The sequence below is a fragment of the Kwoniella shivajii genome, chromosome 2 (genome assembly GCF_035658355.1).
Source record: "Kwoniella shivajii chromosome 2, complete sequence".
In the NCBI taxonomy this organism is placed as follows: domain Eukaryota; kingdom Fungi; phylum Basidiomycota; class Tremellomycetes; order Tremellales; family Cryptococcaceae; genus Kwoniella; species Kwoniella shivajii.
In genome coordinates, this window is record NC_085909.1 from 120,967 (window position 1) to 138,189 (window position 17,223).

The following is a 17,223-nucleotide window of genomic DNA, read 5'->3' on the forward strand; positions in this document are numbered from 1 at the left end:
CTAGGGACAACACTCGATGAGAAGAGAGAGTATCAATAATTTCAAACTTCCATATTCAGTCATTATTGATGCACAAAAAAGGGGATAACATGAACTTTAATTTTCCTTTATTTTTTGACATGAGAGAAAGCGGATGTCACCACCATCCATCAAAACCTGTCAATAAGTTATTGAATAAGTAAGTTACTTACATTTGAACACGATTCATTAACTTACTGATAACACACGTATCCCGTACAGAACATCTCCTTGATCTTTTACACCCAGCGCACCTTTTGTGTCCAGGACAGGAGTAAGGTTCTGTCTGTCCAAAACCGAGACGTGATACACCGCCTTCGATATGCCGCCATCTAGACCACCACCATCGATGTATCCGCCGTTGCCACGATCCGTCACACATCTACCTCCCTTCCCACAGCTCTTACATCTCAGAAACGATCAATCCGATGCGCGATCACCACTGCAACAACCTGACTCAGTAGATACATCACTACAACCTCTATCGGATGACGAGGATGAATTGGATGATAACGCAACAGGTGTAGGTGCAAATAGTCCCTTGGAGAAAAATAGCAGTGGTAAAAAGGAGAGGAAACCTCACGCCACACGGAGACGAGTCGTTCAGAGCTGCTCAGAATGTAGAAGAAGGAAGATAAAATGTGATAAGAAGTGAGTCATGCATCCATACTCAAAACAAAAGGTCAACGGTGTGCTAAGTTCTGATGAACGTGGTGTAGATTTCCTTGTGGTAAGTTGAACAGCATCGATAGACGGATATAACCGGCGATGCTCGGCGTCTTTGTCGGTGCTGATCAGAAAAGATACAGTACTGATCTCAGATGTTGTAGGACCATGTATACTGCGGTCAGATCAGGCAAGATGTCATGAAGTAGGGATGGTGAGTACGAGTAACATATTTTTGCAGTGATCCGTTTTTAGGTAATTTTACGCTGACCCACGACATTTGCTCTTCAAGGCCGAGAAGAACGTAGTTGCTTCACCGTGAGTTGACCGTATCAACCGATTTCAGTTTCAATGTAATTGCTATTCACCAAGAGCATTAATGCTGATGTAGACCTTTGATCCTTAGGAATAATCTGGCCACTACCTCGGAACTGGCTGTTATAGCTCATCGGCTAGACGCGTTGGAAGCTTCTTTAGTCAAAAACGGAGCACTGAGACCATCAGATCTAGATCACTTCTTGAACATACTAAGGGAATCAGAACCTTCCAATGCTCCCTCAACATCACGAAAAACAATCAAACCTTCTTCCGTTCCACAAGCTTTGAATGAAGAAGAGACAGTTGACGATACTGAAGGAGCAGCTTTGACTTTGGAACACTTGGCGTTTGGTAGATCAAGAGTTGATGGAACACATGCTATGCCACATTTCGGTACCAGATTTTCATCGGTATCACGTCCTGCACCGAATAACGATTATCATCTGGCAAGATCCATCGTTCCGCAACATGTTCCCACTTCGCCCTCATCAGGCGTTTTGCCTTTAGAAGGAGGTGCATTAGGTGTAAGAAGAGGTTCAAGTTACAATTCGAATTCAGGTGGTTTGAACGCCGGTTCAGGATCGGCAGGCTCTGCAGGCTTATCGATCGAAGAAAGAGCAAAGAAAATAGATCAACTATTGGAATTACTCGGTCCAACAGATATCTTTGATCTGTTTTATAGAAAGACGGATGTCGCCATCATCGCTTTGACAAGATTGTTACCCTCGAGACAAAGAGGAGAGATTTTGGTCAAAGCTGTATGTGGAATATCATCCCCATCTACCGTCCATGTCATTATGCTCATTGATTGTCAATCCTAGTACCTTGAGAAAGTGGATTGGTTGCATCGATGTATGTCTACCTGATTCCATGGTATTGACTCCTGAAGTTGCTCAAACTGATGATTTCTTTAGGCATGCATGTACCAACCTTCCTGAGACAATGCAACGATCTATGGTGTCTCCCTTCAGATAGAATACCGCACGAAATTGCATTGCCATTTTTAGGATTGTACCTGACCGTTTGCACGGTAGGTCGGACCACGCTGGATTATACTGGTCCAAAGATGCTGATACGTTATGTCATATAGCTGGGTTTGCAATTCATGGATCAATCTGAGATCAGCAAACATTTCACTGTCGAGGAAGCTCACACGTTACCTGATACATGGTTCAACGCAGCAAGAAGTGTACGTGCTCCTCTCCCACTACGATGGATATCTGTCTAACGATCTTGATTGGTTGTAGGCTTTGTGGGCAGCTGATTTCGTGGGGAGTCATACAATGGAAGCGCTTCAGTGTATCATACTGCTCGGTGTTTTTATGGTAAGTTATAGCTATTTCTCCCTGTTTCATACATTGCTAACAGCTGATCTTGCAACGTTAGAATAATCGTGACCGAGCAGACGCAGCTTGGGCTTTGCTTGGTGCAGCTATCAAAGTAAGTCTAGTAACGAGCTCTCTCTCCCTTATCTCCCTCCCATTTACATCATGAGGCTGTCGATTAACCAAATGACGCAGATGGCACAAGGATTGGGCCTGTCTCGACTTGGTGCAGAGCAGCAAGCGGTTGACGGAAAACCGTTACCTATGTGGATCGGTAGATGGGAAAGTCTTATACAAAGAGAAGTTGGAAGGAGGATTTGGTGGAATCTGGTCTTCCTAGATTGGCAGCTGGCTCCTAGCTATAACTTTTCCTGCAGGTGAGTATCTCGCATTCACATCCCCGAACGTTATCTATCTTATCAAAAGGGTACACGCTGATCTTTCGGTCTCTACAGTATACAACCTGATCAGAGTAAGCCTTTCTCCGCCCTCACCTTTCCTCTCCCCAGTATATGTAATTGATAGTATACTTGGTTCAACAGTCAAAACAGCACTTCCTGCCAATATCGAAGACGAGGATATAATTGATGGGCAACCATTTAATCCTCAGCCACTAGCAGTCAGAACAGGAATGTCATTCCAACTTGCCCGACTGAAATTCGCAGAAATCTCACAAAGGCAGATCTGGCAAGCTAACAATAATCATCATCCGCCTTATTCATTCATGTGAGTGTCAGCCGTTTGACCCGTGCAAGAAAGAAGAACTGATGCGATTATCTCGTTTCCAGTTTGAGTGGTATGTGTAATATACCGAATCTACACCCACTAGCGGTCCTTGTGGGCTTCGATCTCGGTTGTTCCTGCTGACAATAAGTGTTTGCTTTGTAGTCGATGGTGAATTACGGAAGGCGATGATGGAACTTCCATCTTTCTTCCAACCTGAATCTAGTACTAAAGGACCACCTTCTCAAGATCCCAAGGCTATGATCCAATATTACGAGAAAATCATGCTTAATTTAGCTATCCATTCTAGAATGATGAGATTGCACAGACCTTGGTTATCCAGAGGATATGAGGATGAAAGGTGAGCTGATTCACGCCAGCGTGTTTGCTCAATCCATGACCTTGGTCAACCAATCACGGGTCGATCGGCTGTCATGGCCATGTGTTGATATCTATTGTTTCAGATTTTCGTACTCTAAAGAACAGTGTATAAGAGCCGCTAGAGCAAGCTTGAGGATGATGTCGGACGCTGATGGCACCGCATCATTTTTGGAAAAGTGGTGGTAAGTATTTTTCCCGACACGATATGAAGCACGAGAAGCTGAAATGATGATTTGTCTATAGGTTACCTCTCTTTTATGGTAAGCTAAGATGTACTCACTATCCCACACAATCATCACTGACATCTTTTACAGTATCGGTATCTGGCTTGGTGGTCATTATTGATCTCCTTGTAAGTTAAGCTTCTCCAGTGCTGTTCTTCGTGAAGCTGATAATCTCTCAAGCGTACCCCACGACGACAAATGTATTCGCGGGAAACGGATGAGAAAATTGCTGAAGTGAAGGGAGCATTGGATCAGATGAGGTGAGTGATCAGCTCTCATACACTTTTCTGCTGTAACTATAGCTGACTTGCGGGTTGACAGGGGTATTATGGATGTATCTCATCCTGCTAGAGCGGCCGTTCGTGTAATGGATTTACTATTGGGTAAGTTGAGTTTCCTATTCGTGTAGAAAGACAATCCCTTCATGCTGATCGTTGTCTTGTACACGCTGGATAGCCGAGGTGGAAGATCGAAGACAAACACCAGGATCACTATTAGGTAAACGTAAATCGAGTGAAGACCTAGAAGACGAAGAATCTGGAGGACTACAGAGAGCCGTCAAGAAGTTGATCAGACAAGCTCAGTTAGAAGCTGATTCACCCAATACTTCCATGACTGCTACAACACCTGATCACCTTCGACAAATCTCACAGTCACCACAACAAACCGACAAGGAAAAAGAGAAGGAAAAATCAAAGTCTTCGTCGTTATCTCATGAACATGATAGAGATAGAGAAAGACCTGTATTTGATGCTTATCCAATGCCATTCAACCCTGTTCAACCTACCATTATGAACCAAACTGAACCTACCAATTCAGAGCTGAATTCGAATCAAAACAATCAAGGATTACACGCACAAATGCCAATCAATGGTCATCACCTAAACAATGGTGGTAGTGGTGGTGATATCGGAAACGAAAATAGCCCATTCAACTTCCCGATGGATATGTCAAGTATACCATTATCGACAGGATATCCTTCATTTGATGGAAGTGGTAGAAACAATTTCGGTCAACAACAACCTACTTTAGATCCCGCTGTCCAATCAATGTTATCTAATTACTTCCCACAACAACATAACTCAACTACGATGACTCAACCTGTGGGATCGGCAACTTTACCTCAAGCTCCTGATGATTTCTTATCTAGAGTATTCGGTTTTGGTTGGGATGCGGCTGGTGCAAGTGGAAATCCTAGTCCTGCCCAGAACCAAAATCCAAATCCAAATCCAAATCAGAATCAGAATATACAACAACATGAGCAACAACAACAACAACAACAGCAACAAATGAACTCAGGTCATGGTAATACGAATCAATTAGGACAACATGACTACAATCACCAACAACAATTCAATCAACAACAACCTAATCAAAATTCGAACAATCTTGGTAATTTCGGCGCTCCAGCAGGGTGGAGTAGTCATGGATGGATGGCATAGTTATCCAGTTTTAACTCGCTGCTGCACAAATCTATTAGTAAAAGGGGTTTGAGATGTCGTGCAATCCCTCATAATCTGGTGATGGCATCTGAAGGTGGATTCTTTGGTGTCTGGGGTCGTCGGTCACCATAGTACCTTGTTTGTGAAGAATGTAAAGTAGTATTAAACCGGAATCTAAGGGGTGATCTTGGGTCAAATTGATGTAAACTGTCATACTCCTGCAAGATGGAGGTGTGAAATTCGTTTTATAATGCATGTTATCCTAGATATCATTTCGACGTTACAGGTCATATTGAGAATGGTTTGAGCAACACATCGCTTCCCTGAGATGAACAACTCCGATGGGTCTTGCTTTTCTTCTCCCCAAAGACAGATTTCTAATTTACGTCGAGCTTTCAGAGTTATCTAGTTTGACACCATTCGAGTCAATGAGCCGTCAACTGACTTAGAGGATCTATCGTCTTCTTAATTGATTCGAGTCTATCCTTCCCTCCGTCCCTCTTGGTGATACTGACAATTTCGCCTATCCTGTTATCTCACCTGTCTATTTGTCTTGATTTTCCCACCTCGCAGCCAAATCTTAATCCAAATAAAAGATGACTTGTTTCTTGATACCGATTCTCAAAATAGCGATTTTACCATCTATCAAATGTGATCTTTTGATTTCATCCCTTGGATCATTGATTTTCCTATCATTAAAAGTGATTCCACCTGAATTGATCAATCTACTAGCTTCACCTCTACTCTGACAAAGACCATATAGTACAACCAGTTTTGATATCGGTTTGTGTGATATTTCAGAGAATGATATTTTATGAAATCGATTATCACCTTTAAAAGCTTCCAGTACTTGATCGGCTTTTATGTTTTCCCTCGAAGTTGAATAGAGTAATTGGGATGATAAAAGTGCTTTGGATACTCCGGAGGCTATGATTCAATCAATGAATCAATTGAACATCAGTCGATGCCGTTTGATTTGAACTGAGAACGAGAGACAACTCCTTGCTTTGCCTGTACTTACATCCATGTACTAGTTCAGTCACTTCCGAAGCTAATATTTTCTGAGCTTTTCTTTGTGATTTCGATTCCTGAAATTCAACATCGAGTCAATCCCTAACTGACACAGTAAGACCAGGAGAGCAACTTACAGCATGATCAGCCAATACCTGCTCAATCTTCTCAGTCGGCAAGAAAGTGAATAATTTGAGATATCTGGCAACGTCTTCATCCGCTGTTCTTAGGAAGAACTGTGTGTTCCGCATCAGCTTCGTCGTTTCCACCTTGTCTTATCATCTTCCCATCTTCCTCCCAAATTCTTCCTGTTTTCATCTCCCATTCTCATTCATCATATATCCGTGAGAGCGTAAGGAATGGAATCTTACCTGATAAAATTCACTTGGACTAGTCCTATTTTCATCTAACCAAACTGCGTTTCCAGCAGATTTACCGAATTTTTCACCTGTACTGGTCGTTAAGAGGGGTATCGTGATACCGTAAGCTTCAACTTCCGTCTCTCCTTCACTCCCACTCTCCGTTATCTCGACTCCGGTTTCCCCTTTGATTACATCGTGGATTCGTAAGTGTAATTGTGATTGTGATCGTTTTATTAAGTCAATTCCAGAAACTATATTTCCCCATTGATCACTTCCACCTAATTGTATTCTACAATTATATTTAGACCATAGATGTGAAAAATCAAATGCTTGCAATAGTTGATAGGTGAATTCCGTGTATGAAATACCTGAATCGGATGAGAGTCGATTTTTCACACTGATATCAATTGCGTATACAAAGGTTTTCAAATCAGCTATTATTCATCCCCGAAGAAAAAAGGTGGAACACAAACCTATCCCTAGAGAGCATCACGCCGACTCTTGCTAATTTACCTGTACCTCTCAAGAAATCTAATAATGAAACGTTTCTTGTCCATTCATAATTATCTACGACTTTTACTCCGAAATCAACTTGTTCTTCTTTCTCTTTCTCTTTCTCTTTCTCTTTCTCTTTCTCTTTCTCTTTCCCTTTGCTATTCGAAATCGTAGCTATACCTCTTTTGCGAAGGTATTCTGATCCAGTAGAAAAGAATCGATGTACTTGATCTGTTATTTCTTTTACGTTCACAGCTAATTCTTCTGATGATAATGAATTACGTTCCGTTGATCTACCTGATGGATCTCCAATAGATCCCGTCGCTCCTCCAATCTATTTATTCAGAGTAAGCTCACAAATACAATCCCGGAGGAATCAGCATGATAGATGGTACGTACCAGACATATCGATTGATGACCTTTTGCTTGAAAATGAAGTAAGCCAAGCAGAGGTAGCAAATTACCGACATGTAAAGAAGATGCTGAAGGATCTACTCCGGCATATATCGTAGTAGGAGATTCGACATGTTTATGCAATTTGGGACTATGAGTGAGAAAGATCTGTCTGAATTAGTCTGACATAATCGTCTACTGTGTAAGGATGTCATGTACAAATTCGAAGCTGTACGTACCTCGTTAGTGCAGCAATAAAGCCCCTCTCATCCAATTCTTGTAGCACGCTCTTGGCTGGTGATTGCAAATGCCGACGAAGTAATCTCGAGGATGAATCAGAGATGGGCCGACGAAGAGCAGGGAGAACAGGAGATAGTGAAAGGATCATCCCGCCAGACAGTAACAAGTATCCGATCTTTGATTACTTTGATATGCGGGCGATCAGCCGGCTCTGCTCCGAGACGACCAATGAGTGATGTGTCTAAAGATTTACTACACGGTGGATACATTTATAAGAAGATCCAACTTTTGGTATGATTTGTGTGGTTCGAACTTTTCTTTTCGGAAGAGGAGGGAAATATGATGATGTCATCATTTCTAATTTAATACTCGAGTATGACTTTTCCTTCTTCTTCTTCTTCTTCCTTTCTTGTTCTCTAATTTCTGATCATCATATCCTATATTGGGATATATTACTGGAGTGCTCACACATAAAGGTGATAGTCGAAGCTTGGTATACTCGAAGGGCCGAGCTTTCTCGTCTCTAAATCCAAACATTCTGACCAAAACACCCTTACCGAATTCATCCTAATCGCAACTGACTGACCTACTCGTGACTCATAAATTGATCCACTGATATCCCATCTAATTCTACCTAAACCCCCTCTTAGAACGATACCAATGACAAAGAGGCAGTGGAGCGATGACGTGGAACTGTCTCAAATCAGCCCAGCGCACTTGGTACGTCAACAGAAAAATATGAAGATTATGCTCACTTCGCGGAGGAGAAGGGAAGTCGAAGAGGATTTGGTGGGAACATTGTGTATGAAGCGTGGAGATCAGACAAGTGAGTATTCGAGGTTCTGCTTGCATCAGTTTTAGGCTATTTCACCTTACATATCATCAACGCAGATCGTTGGCAGAACGTGTAATGCCGGTACTGATTCTACTGAATAGGAGAGATTCGCATCACTTTGAATAGTATCTTCTGGATTGGCAGAGATCCTTCCTGGTAAATAGTCTTTTAAGACAGATCCGATGTTGTCCACTGAGTTCAAAAAATTGCAGCGATTTAGTGATCAGTAATCCTCGCATCTCTCACCGCCATCTACGACTGTACGCGTGAGTCTCCAATCGGTCTTAACGTTCTTTCTCCCAGAAGTATAGGTAGTCGAATGAATAACGACCTAGATGTTCTTGTTCCGCAGTGTAAGAACTACTACTGCACTGTCCATCGCAATAATTCATGACACATCAACCAACGGATACACCGTCAACAAGGAAAACTATGGATCCTACAAAGAGAGGATCGATGGAAAGGAGATAAGCACTAAAAGTATGATTCTAAGAGATGGCGATATCCTGGAACTACCTGGAATTGATGGCTGTAAGTCATAGAGTAGATCATTTCTTCTTTGTGAACAAGATGAAACGTCTTGATGTACTCATACCGTGTTGAAACACAGCGTTTACGTACTCCCACCATCCTCACGCATTGTTTAGTGTTCCATCGACGCAAGAGATCGCAAAGGATCTCCGTGTATTCCATACTTCAGATCCAAAATCTCATTTCCTAGTTAATCCGTGGATCATTCATAATTATCCTTTAGGGAGTGGATCCTGGGGAATGGTTCATCTCGGTACCCACATCTCAAACAAAATTCAAGTGGCGATTAAAACGGTCAACTGTCAGCCCGGATATGAATATAAGATCAAACTTGAGATTCGGATCCTGAAAGACGTGGATCATCCCAATATACTGAGACTACTTGATTATGTCGCACATAAAGATGATGATGAAGTCCAGAAGATCCATTTAGTATTGGAACTTGTGACTGGAGGAGATATGTTCAGTTATATTCAGAAACATGTTCATTTGAGAGAAGATGAGACGAGGTGGATTGGATGGCAATTGATCAGCGGGTTGAAATACCTACATGAAAAAGGAATCGCTCATAGAGGTAAGACCCCTCTTTTCGATAAGTAAAACGTGTTATATACCGATCTCTTACCATCACTCTGATTCAAAATCAACGGTGACTTTTTAGATGTAAAACCCGAGAACATCCTTCTCCATACCTCTTGTGCGTATCCTCGAATACTCTTAGGTGACTTCGGATCCGCTATCACCAAATCTCGACTTCTTTCGACTCTGGACGATGGGTTGCATCATAGTAAACCTTACGATGCCAATGTGACTTCGATCTATCTTCCGCCTGAATATGTCAAGGGAAGCTGTGGTCTTGTTCCACCGTACGAGGGGGTAAAGGAGGATGTGGGTAAAAGATGGTGGAGAGAAGAAAGAGGGATGGACATGTGGGCGACCGGCGGTCAGTCCCAACGCTCAGAGCCAAATGGACTGTAAACTGATTGAGCTAGCTTGGACTGTAGTCACGCTATACTGGATAGCCACTTGGCGGCATCCTTACAGCGATATCAATACCGGCCATTGGTGTCAGTATGGCAATTCGCAGCCTGCTCATCAGACCGCGACCAGATCGGGAAGTCCTGTAGAGGACATATCTACGGAATCTTGTCTACAGGACGAAGGCTTTTTATCTGATGATCCTATCGAAGAGTTTGGGACACAGGAAGGAGAAGATGAACTAGATGAACATGGCTTAGAGGATCATCTCGATCATCTAAAAATCATTTCAGAGAATTTACACACCCATATCAGTAAGAGAAGCAAAATCATTCCCCCCAGCCACGGTTCAGCCGTCCCGCAGCCTTCCATGGCGCTAAAAAGACAGTTGACTATTGATCTCATCAATGACGAAATTGAAGTCTTCAAGGTAAGTACTTCACATATGTCGTCCTCACAGGCACTGATCCGGTCATTCCATAGACAATGGATATCAGCCAATGGGTCGAACATGACGTATGGGATAAATGGTCCGAAGGAGGTTCGTCCGTACCAGTATACTGCTACACTTGTACTAATATTGGATGTCATAGGCAAGGCCTTCATCAGCAGTCTGCTGGAACCCGATCCCGACATACGGATGAGAGCTTCCAGAGCACATGATCATCCATGGTTCACAGACAATGCAGACGAATTAGTCTATATCCACGAGAAAGTCTTGAGGAAAGAGCAAGTTATCAGATGGTTATTGTGAATTATGAGGTCAACGAGTGGTGCCATGTAACCCTTGGATTAGAATAAAGAATTATCGAGTTGAAGCAAGGAGGCAGATAATGTCGGTGAAGAAGAGGGGGATAGCGATGTGCCTAGCAGGTATGCATGTAGTCACAAAGTCAAGGCTGAATCTATTTGTCATTGTGTTAAGTGAATGCCAATATGTTACAGATGTCTCCCAAGATTCCTCTCTCAAAGCTCCACTGATGCTATATCGCTGAACGTCGTTGCATCCAAAGCTCTTTGACCAACGCTCCTTGCAACTCCTCCGACTTGCGACTCTCCCTGAATTGATTCCCTCACCAATTTCTCCACCTCCTGGTGAATGCCAATAACAATTTCGATCTTTGGTAATCTGAAATTCCTTCTTCCCGTATCCACGAGAAACGTCTTGATAGCATTCACGTACTGCGTTGTACTGTCGACGGCACTCAAAATCGGAATTTCACCTTTGTGCTTTGAGTATGGTTTTAGGATGACTATTCTAATTTCAGCTGCGGGGGGCGGATGTTCTATCGGTGGTATATAAATCTCTTCTTGCTCTTTCAAATCTTGAACAGTCGATATCCTGAGTTCTAACTTTTCCAAGGTAAATTCACTTGCTAATTCACCTATGGCTTGTCTTAAAAACCTTTTCCTAACGCCTCCCAATCTCCCGATGTCAATCACCAGAACTTTAGACTCAAATGGAATACAACAGATAGGTAATGGTTTTTCCTTTGGATGAGTCGTGTGGCTTTCCGCTAAATACCTTATCAGGGGCCAACCTACCGATAAAGTATGAACGTTCTTCAAAGGCCAAGAATACGAATAATCGTCTATTCTTCTTGTATCTATATACATCAAATTCGAGTCTGATGTTGAATTTGAATCCGAGTTGGAGATGGAAGAAGATGAATTCCGATTCGGATCGGATGATATTGGTGAATACGATAAAAGCTCCATATGGGCTTGACAGATCAAGCTTAAACTCTCAGCATCTTCCAATATCAAATATTGAGTTAAACCTAATGCGAAGGATTTACGTGAATGTGATGAAGTCGATATTGATGTTGAGGATACTCTGATATCTGGCGGAGAAGACCTTGCTCTTCGACCTGGTAATGGGAGAGTCCTTATGTTTCTATTATGCCCAACACGTCTATATGATTCCGATAACGGGAAGAAACCATGAAAAAGTGATTGGGCATTATGTTGATTCAACGATATTCGATTATACACCACTGGCAGGAGTTCGTTATATAACGATTTGGAAAGTGACAGGAGCGTTTGAGGAGAAAGGAGTTTCAGATATGATAGGATCAGAGGATGAAGTTCTGATAAATCGGAAAACGCTATTTTGACTCCAGGTGGTCGAGGTGGACGATGAGGAGGTGACATCAAGGTCAAGGTGTCGTTCTTTCTGTTCCACCTTCAGACAAGGGTATGGTTCGCTTTCATGACTTCTATAACTATGATGAGACTGTCGAACTCATATCAGGAGATGAATTATTACTGATCATTCTTCTATGAAGCTTACCCAAAACCTTGGAACCATCATGACGAAGGCAGGGGGAAAGGTACAAATAATTCCAATGTATCACATCATCAATTTCATCATCGCGTAATACTTCCATTCCTCGCTATGCTTATTGTTGATATGCACAATCGTTTATTGTACATCTATAACAACAATTCCTTGGTAACAAAGAGCAGACAGATTACATGACATGACGCCTTTATTCCTTTGTAATGCAGTCAAAGTATGATATTTTTTTGGTGGCGTCGATCTTTCTTTACCATAACTTCGCTTAGACTGATTAGCACTTATCACGCCACCGAAGGTCAATGAGTAATATTTCAACCACAAAGTCAAGTTACCGGAATGTTCGGGATCCTACCTACTACTTCATGAATACATTCCTCGTCAATCCGTAAAGGAAGATGAGCATTCCAAACGATCTTGTCAGACATGCATGAGATTCTGGACCATGCGTGGAACACTGGGGTTTTCCAATAATGCAACTCTGCAGGTGATTTTCTATGTTCTTGTAATCTTAGAATGAAACAAACACATTTTTTGAGAAATATATCGAGTTCATATCATTGAGAGATGTATCGAAAGGGTACAATCTATTACGACTTCTTTAAAGCTCGAAGTTATCTAATTACTTCAACATGAGTAATCCAGCTTCTTCAAGGAGAGCGAGAATACATGCTCTTAGTCCCATAACCAGGAGATCCACTTAACCCAACTCTTGTGTACTACTTCAGGTTCTTCCGGGTTCTCCGAGATGTAGTGTAAAACTTCTTCGATAGGGATATCTGCTAGTGAAACTAATTTTGTCCGTTTATAGAGTTTCCAAATGAGATACGCAGCTAAAACGAGTGGGATATCCCTGTTAAGGAAATTCATGGATGAAAAGTTCAGTGGTTTCCCCTACAACATGACAACGGGCACGAAAACTCACAAGTATGATGTGACGAATCCTGCTGCTGACCATCCTCCTTTTGTAAAGACTGACCAGCCATTAGTCAAGAGGATAAGGAGACAGAAGAAGAGGGCGATAGCAGATGCATAAGCTAAAACCAACAAGGTTAGCGATAACAAGTACAGTGTTTTCAAGTGATACGTAGTCACTCACGGGTCCACCAATTATACCAAGGTAATCGTTTTCTTGATATACCTTGTTTCCGCATTGCTGCGACCAATCGAAGATGATTCACCAGAACCGCACTCCATGAAATCAATACTCCACATCCTACTAAATCGAGAAGCCAGTAAAAGACTGTGAGAGCGCTTTCGGACAGAGACATGAAAGCGAGGAATGAGAATAATACGTAAATCGAAACACACACGTATGGTGTACCCCATCGATTTGTTTTAAGGAATATTTTCGGTGCTTGGCCTTTAAGACCTAATCCATATAATACTCTGGTACCTGCTAATAAAGCTTGATTTGAAGAACTGAAAGCCGATGTAATCACAACGGCGTTGACTATTGATGGAATCGCTTTTATACCTGCTGAAGAAGCTGCAAGCACAAAAGGTGATGTTGCTGCTGTACCAGAATCATCACCTAATCTCTCATCATCACTTGAAACTAACATTCCGACAATCAATACAGCCAAAACGTAGAACAGAGTTACTCTTGCGAAAACTCTCTTGACTGCTCGAGGGATTGATCTTCGAGGATTTTGAGTTTCAGCCGCTGCCATAGCTACACTTTCTACACCTGCGAAACTGAATACCGCATTGATCATGACTGACCAAAATCCCAAAAAGTTACCAAGACTTCCAGTTCCGATATATTCCACAAATGGTCCCGGTGATTTCCAGTATCTAAATCCAATTCTAGCAACGCCGGATACTCCTCCAAGGTCGATTACAAGTCCCAAGAGAATCAATCCTACTATAAGCAAAATCTTGATGATCGCAAAAGCAAATTCAATTTCTCCGTACCAACGGATATTGATAAGGCCCACAGCGGCTGTGAGGACGATAAAAATGATGATGAATACTGATGGATTGAGATCTGTCCAGTATTGAAAGAGAACACAAATAGCGGAAATCTCAGAAGGGATCTGTCGAGCTTCTTTAGCATATTGTTTACGATAGAGCTTGTTATCAGAAAAATGCTCACGGATAGCCAATTTCCATATACGATGTTCCAACCCAAAGCGAAACCTAAAGAGGGATCTACGAGGAATTCTGCGTGTCGAACAAAAGACCCACTGACGGGGAGTAGAGCGGTGACTTCTCCCAAAGCGAATTGCACCGCACATACGATTAATCCAATGAAACCATAACCTAATAGAGCGCCGAGTGGACCACCAGTTTGAATAGAACTACCCAGACTCAAGAATAATCCAGTACCGATGGAGCCTGATATACTGTCAGAACCAGCCAATGCAGCAAGAAGTTTCTCATTGGTAGACTCACCAGCCAAGGCAATCATCGATATATGTCTTTGAGCAAGACCTCGTTTCAAGTCTCGATTCTCATTCTCCGTCACAATATCTCCCGCAGGTACATCCCGCTCTTTGTGATCTAAATCGTGGTGAGATTCTACATCATCAGACTGATAAGGTACGGCAAAATGGTGATTTGTCATCTTGATCAACCTCAATAATCGATGAAGCGGATCAAGTAGTTCGCCCAGACGAGGATCGCAAAAATAGTGAAAGAACTCAGTAGTCAATTAGTGCTGCTCAGTAAAGAAGTAAATCGTACTGCATTATTGTTATCTTTCTCTGTTTCCTTCCTTCTCCCAGAACTACATCTGCGAGTCGAGACGAGATCACGCCATTTACAAAAAGAGGTTTTACCGTTATCTCACCATACGTGCATTCCATAGCCGCCGCGAAACTTGGGATAATTACTGGTACAGTAATGTTCAGGACACATGCTCGAGGTTCGCTTAAATCCCTCTCTGCATTACGCTTATCAACAAATCAAATGAGATACATATTTCATGGTCCTGATTTCTCGGTAAATTCAATTGAATTTTATTAAACATTCAGGACTTCTGCACATCTACAGCCGTGGCCGTCAGAAAGCTCAATTGTCTTTAACAGCTATCTCCTCAAGTCAAAGTGAAAAACTCTTGATTGGTATTACCTTGAATACATTCCCAGACTTGAAGTCTTTTGAGAATCTCATTCAAGCGAACAGATTCAGCTTGGACATCAAGGCATAGATCTGTCAAAACAAGATTTAGCCTGTAAATCAAGTGTGCCGATACTGCAGAGTAAATCAAATGCGCTCACTTTGATTAAATAACTTGAGCTTACTACCATCCCAATCCCATCTCGCTGCCTCACCGCAATTGATAAATCTTGCGATTGCCCCATTGTGAGGATCATATCCAGCATCCAGGCAAGTCGTAGAGTCATGTAATGAGGAAACAAAGATGCCGCTTCCAATAGTAAGATTGAGAAGCTGAGCAGAGGAGTTTGGACTTTCATTAGGCTGGGAATAAGCTCTAACCAATCACGCGGATCAGCAGCGTATTTGGCGAGGAGTGAAAACGGTTTCAAAAATGGGGGAGGGGGAATGGCCCATTTGAAAGACTGACATGACGGCGCTTCTACCGCTCATTTCAAATCCTCCATCTAGAGTCAAAGCTAAATCTGATCTTCCAACAGCTGCATTTCACTTCATATCAGCTATATTTCTCCCTTACCAGCATCGGGTAAACCCCAGAACTCAATCGAATCAATGTAAACTTACGATGCAATCTTTTCCCGCCTGTTGAAGAGTCATCGTAGATATTACCTAAAGGTGGATCAAAAACTGGATTTTCAGGAATGGGAGTCTGGCAAATCCAGACTGTAAGCCCGATTCAGCTATACTCGTATGATATTTGGTGACCTAACGATTGACATTGGAAAGGAAAGCAAAGCGAGTGAGTTGACTTACTTTGATTGGTATTACCGGATATACATTTCCAAGTTTGAGTTCCTTCTTCTTCACTGCCTTGGTCAAGACACTGTGTCCCGCCTGTTATAGCAAGTCGATCATCGATGGTCCAGTACCATCTATCAAATGAAAACAATTCGGTATTAGCTATTCCTGCAGTGCTCAACCCATCAAAGTCGCGCACGGAAACATGTATGCTGGATGTATGCTGGATGTATGTGGGTGGTACTTACGTCTGCTGGAATTTTCCTGATGATTTCGCGGCAAGCTGACAGACGAAAATACTGCTCAGTCCAGACTCGTGTCTCTTGTTCGTGTCCTTGATACAGTACTTACTGTCACCTGCTCACCATTCTCAATTCCAGTACCAGCGTCGACGACTAAATCAGTGTTGTACAAGACGATGTTTCCACTTCCAGGACTAGCAGTCCGCATAGCAGCCTTATCGCAGCCGGTGGTACCTACTTGAGTTCCAGGACCCCAAGTTGACTTGTCACCGTTGGGATGAAGGCATTCATTGTTCCGATAAGATTTGATGCGGATTGCCGTGTAACGCTTTTCTACCAAGATAGGAGTGGCGAAGACGGTGCACATGCACAGGAGTGCAAAGAGGTCGTTGAGCAACATTACAAGGATGGTGAAGAGTCAGATGAATTGTATGGGAAGTTGGTTTTATGCATCCTGTACAGGAAGACAAAAAGGATGATTTGCGAGGGGAAGATGCATATCCGAGGTATGTCGCAACAGGATCATATGACATGCGAAACGGTCCCACACTGACACAGCTTTGGCGGATCATTTTAGATTGTACGTCGTGTTTGACGCAGATCCAACGTTTTTGTCGAGGCCCTACCCTGTGACAGTTGAGGATAAGAGGCCAAACGCATGCACATTTTACTTGCCTCTCCTCAATGATCATGGGCACTATACTCAGCTTTTATACATGTGTCATACCACATAAGTCGCTACCTACCAAAAATGTACAGGTCGATATTGCCCACAGCACTTGAATAGAAAATCCTCCTTTTAACTATTTACATCAATTATGAAGACTCCGTTCAAATACGCATGTTTAGATTGTCCGTTCCAACCACTCAATCGCACAC

At 42.4% G+C, this 17,223-nt stretch overlaps 6 protein-coding genes across 6 annotated transcripts; 2 read left to right on the top strand and 4 right to left on the bottom strand.

The window, feature by feature from the left end:
* Nucleotides 1–340: 340 nt before the first annotated feature.
* IL334_001424 (uncharacterized protein) lies at nucleotides 341–5,097 on the top strand (the record flags this gene model as incomplete). Its single annotated transcript, XM_062933181.1, has 21 exons — nucleotides 341–669; nucleotides 738–748; nucleotides 849–898; nucleotides 977–1,002; nucleotides 1,091–1,760; nucleotides 1,824–1,854; nucleotides 1,917–2,032; nucleotides 2,093–2,191; nucleotides 2,250–2,327; nucleotides 2,389–2,442; nucleotides 2,523–2,704; nucleotides 2,783–2,799; nucleotides 2,870–3,053; nucleotides 3,116–3,123; nucleotides 3,216–3,411; nucleotides 3,515–3,613; nucleotides 3,675–3,691; nucleotides 3,746–3,783; nucleotides 3,836–3,915; nucleotides 3,977–4,038; nucleotides 4,112–5,097. The coding sequence occupies 21 exons, from the start codon at nucleotides 341–343 to the stop codon at nucleotides 5,095–5,097; spliced, it is 3,333 nt and encodes a 1,110-aa protein (XP_062789232.1).
* A 580-nt stretch (nucleotides 5,098–5,677) lies between these two features.
* IL334_001425 (tyrosine-tRNA ligase) lies at nucleotides 5,678–7,746 on the bottom strand (the record flags this gene model as incomplete). The annotated part of the gene is made up of 7 exons (XM_062933182.1): nucleotides 5,678–6,024; nucleotides 6,119–6,185; nucleotides 6,246–6,344; nucleotides 6,480–6,867; nucleotides 6,944–7,299; nucleotides 7,365–7,509; nucleotides 7,598–7,746. 7 exons carry the CDS (start codon nucleotides 7,744–7,746, stop codon nucleotides 5,678–5,680), a joined length of 1,551 nt encoding a protein of 516 aa, XP_062789233.1.
* A 512-nt stretch (nucleotides 7,747–8,258) lies between these two features.
* IL334_001426 (uncharacterized protein) lies at nucleotides 8,259–10,696 on the top strand (the record flags this gene model as incomplete). Its single annotated transcript, XM_062933183.1, has 9 exons — nucleotides 8,259–8,424; nucleotides 8,535–8,589; nucleotides 8,646–8,699; nucleotides 8,786–8,964; nucleotides 9,044–9,538; nucleotides 9,626–9,907; nucleotides 9,969–10,372; nucleotides 10,426–10,483; nucleotides 10,536–10,696. The coding sequence occupies 9 exons, from the start codon at nucleotides 8,259–8,261 to the stop codon at nucleotides 10,694–10,696; spliced, it is 1,854 nt and encodes a 617-aa protein (XP_062789234.1).
* A 212-nt stretch (nucleotides 10,697–10,908) lies between these two features.
* IL334_001427 (uncharacterized protein) lies at nucleotides 10,909–12,096 on the bottom strand (the record flags this gene model as incomplete). The annotated part of the gene is made up of 1 exon (XM_062933184.1): nucleotides 10,909–12,096. One exon carries the CDS (start codon nucleotides 12,094–12,096, stop codon nucleotides 10,909–10,911), a length of 1,188 nt encoding a protein of 395 aa, XP_062789235.1.
* Nucleotides 12,097–12,916: 820 nt separating this feature from the next.
* On the bottom strand, nucleotides 12,917–14,810 carry IL334_001428 (uncharacterized protein; the record flags this gene model as incomplete). The annotated part of the gene is made up of 5 exons (XM_062933185.1): nucleotides 12,917–13,094; nucleotides 13,167–13,278; nucleotides 13,341–14,280; nucleotides 14,340–14,581; nucleotides 14,639–14,810. The coding sequence occupies 5 exons, from the start codon at nucleotides 14,808–14,810 to the stop codon at nucleotides 12,917–12,919; spliced, it is 1,644 nt and encodes a 547-aa protein (XP_062789236.1).
* A 471-nt stretch (nucleotides 14,811–15,281) lies between these two features.
* Nucleotides 15,282–16,744, bottom strand: IL334_001429 (uncharacterized protein; the record flags this gene model as incomplete). The annotated part of the gene is made up of 7 exons (XM_062933186.1): nucleotides 15,282–15,397; nucleotides 15,466–15,680; nucleotides 15,774–15,843; nucleotides 15,929–16,027; nucleotides 16,118–16,236; nucleotides 16,351–16,385; nucleotides 16,454–16,744. The coding sequence occupies 7 exons, from the start codon at nucleotides 16,742–16,744 to the stop codon at nucleotides 15,282–15,284; spliced, it is 945 nt and encodes a 314-aa protein (XP_062789237.1).
* Between the last annotated feature and the right edge of the window lie 479 nt (nucleotides 16,745–17,223).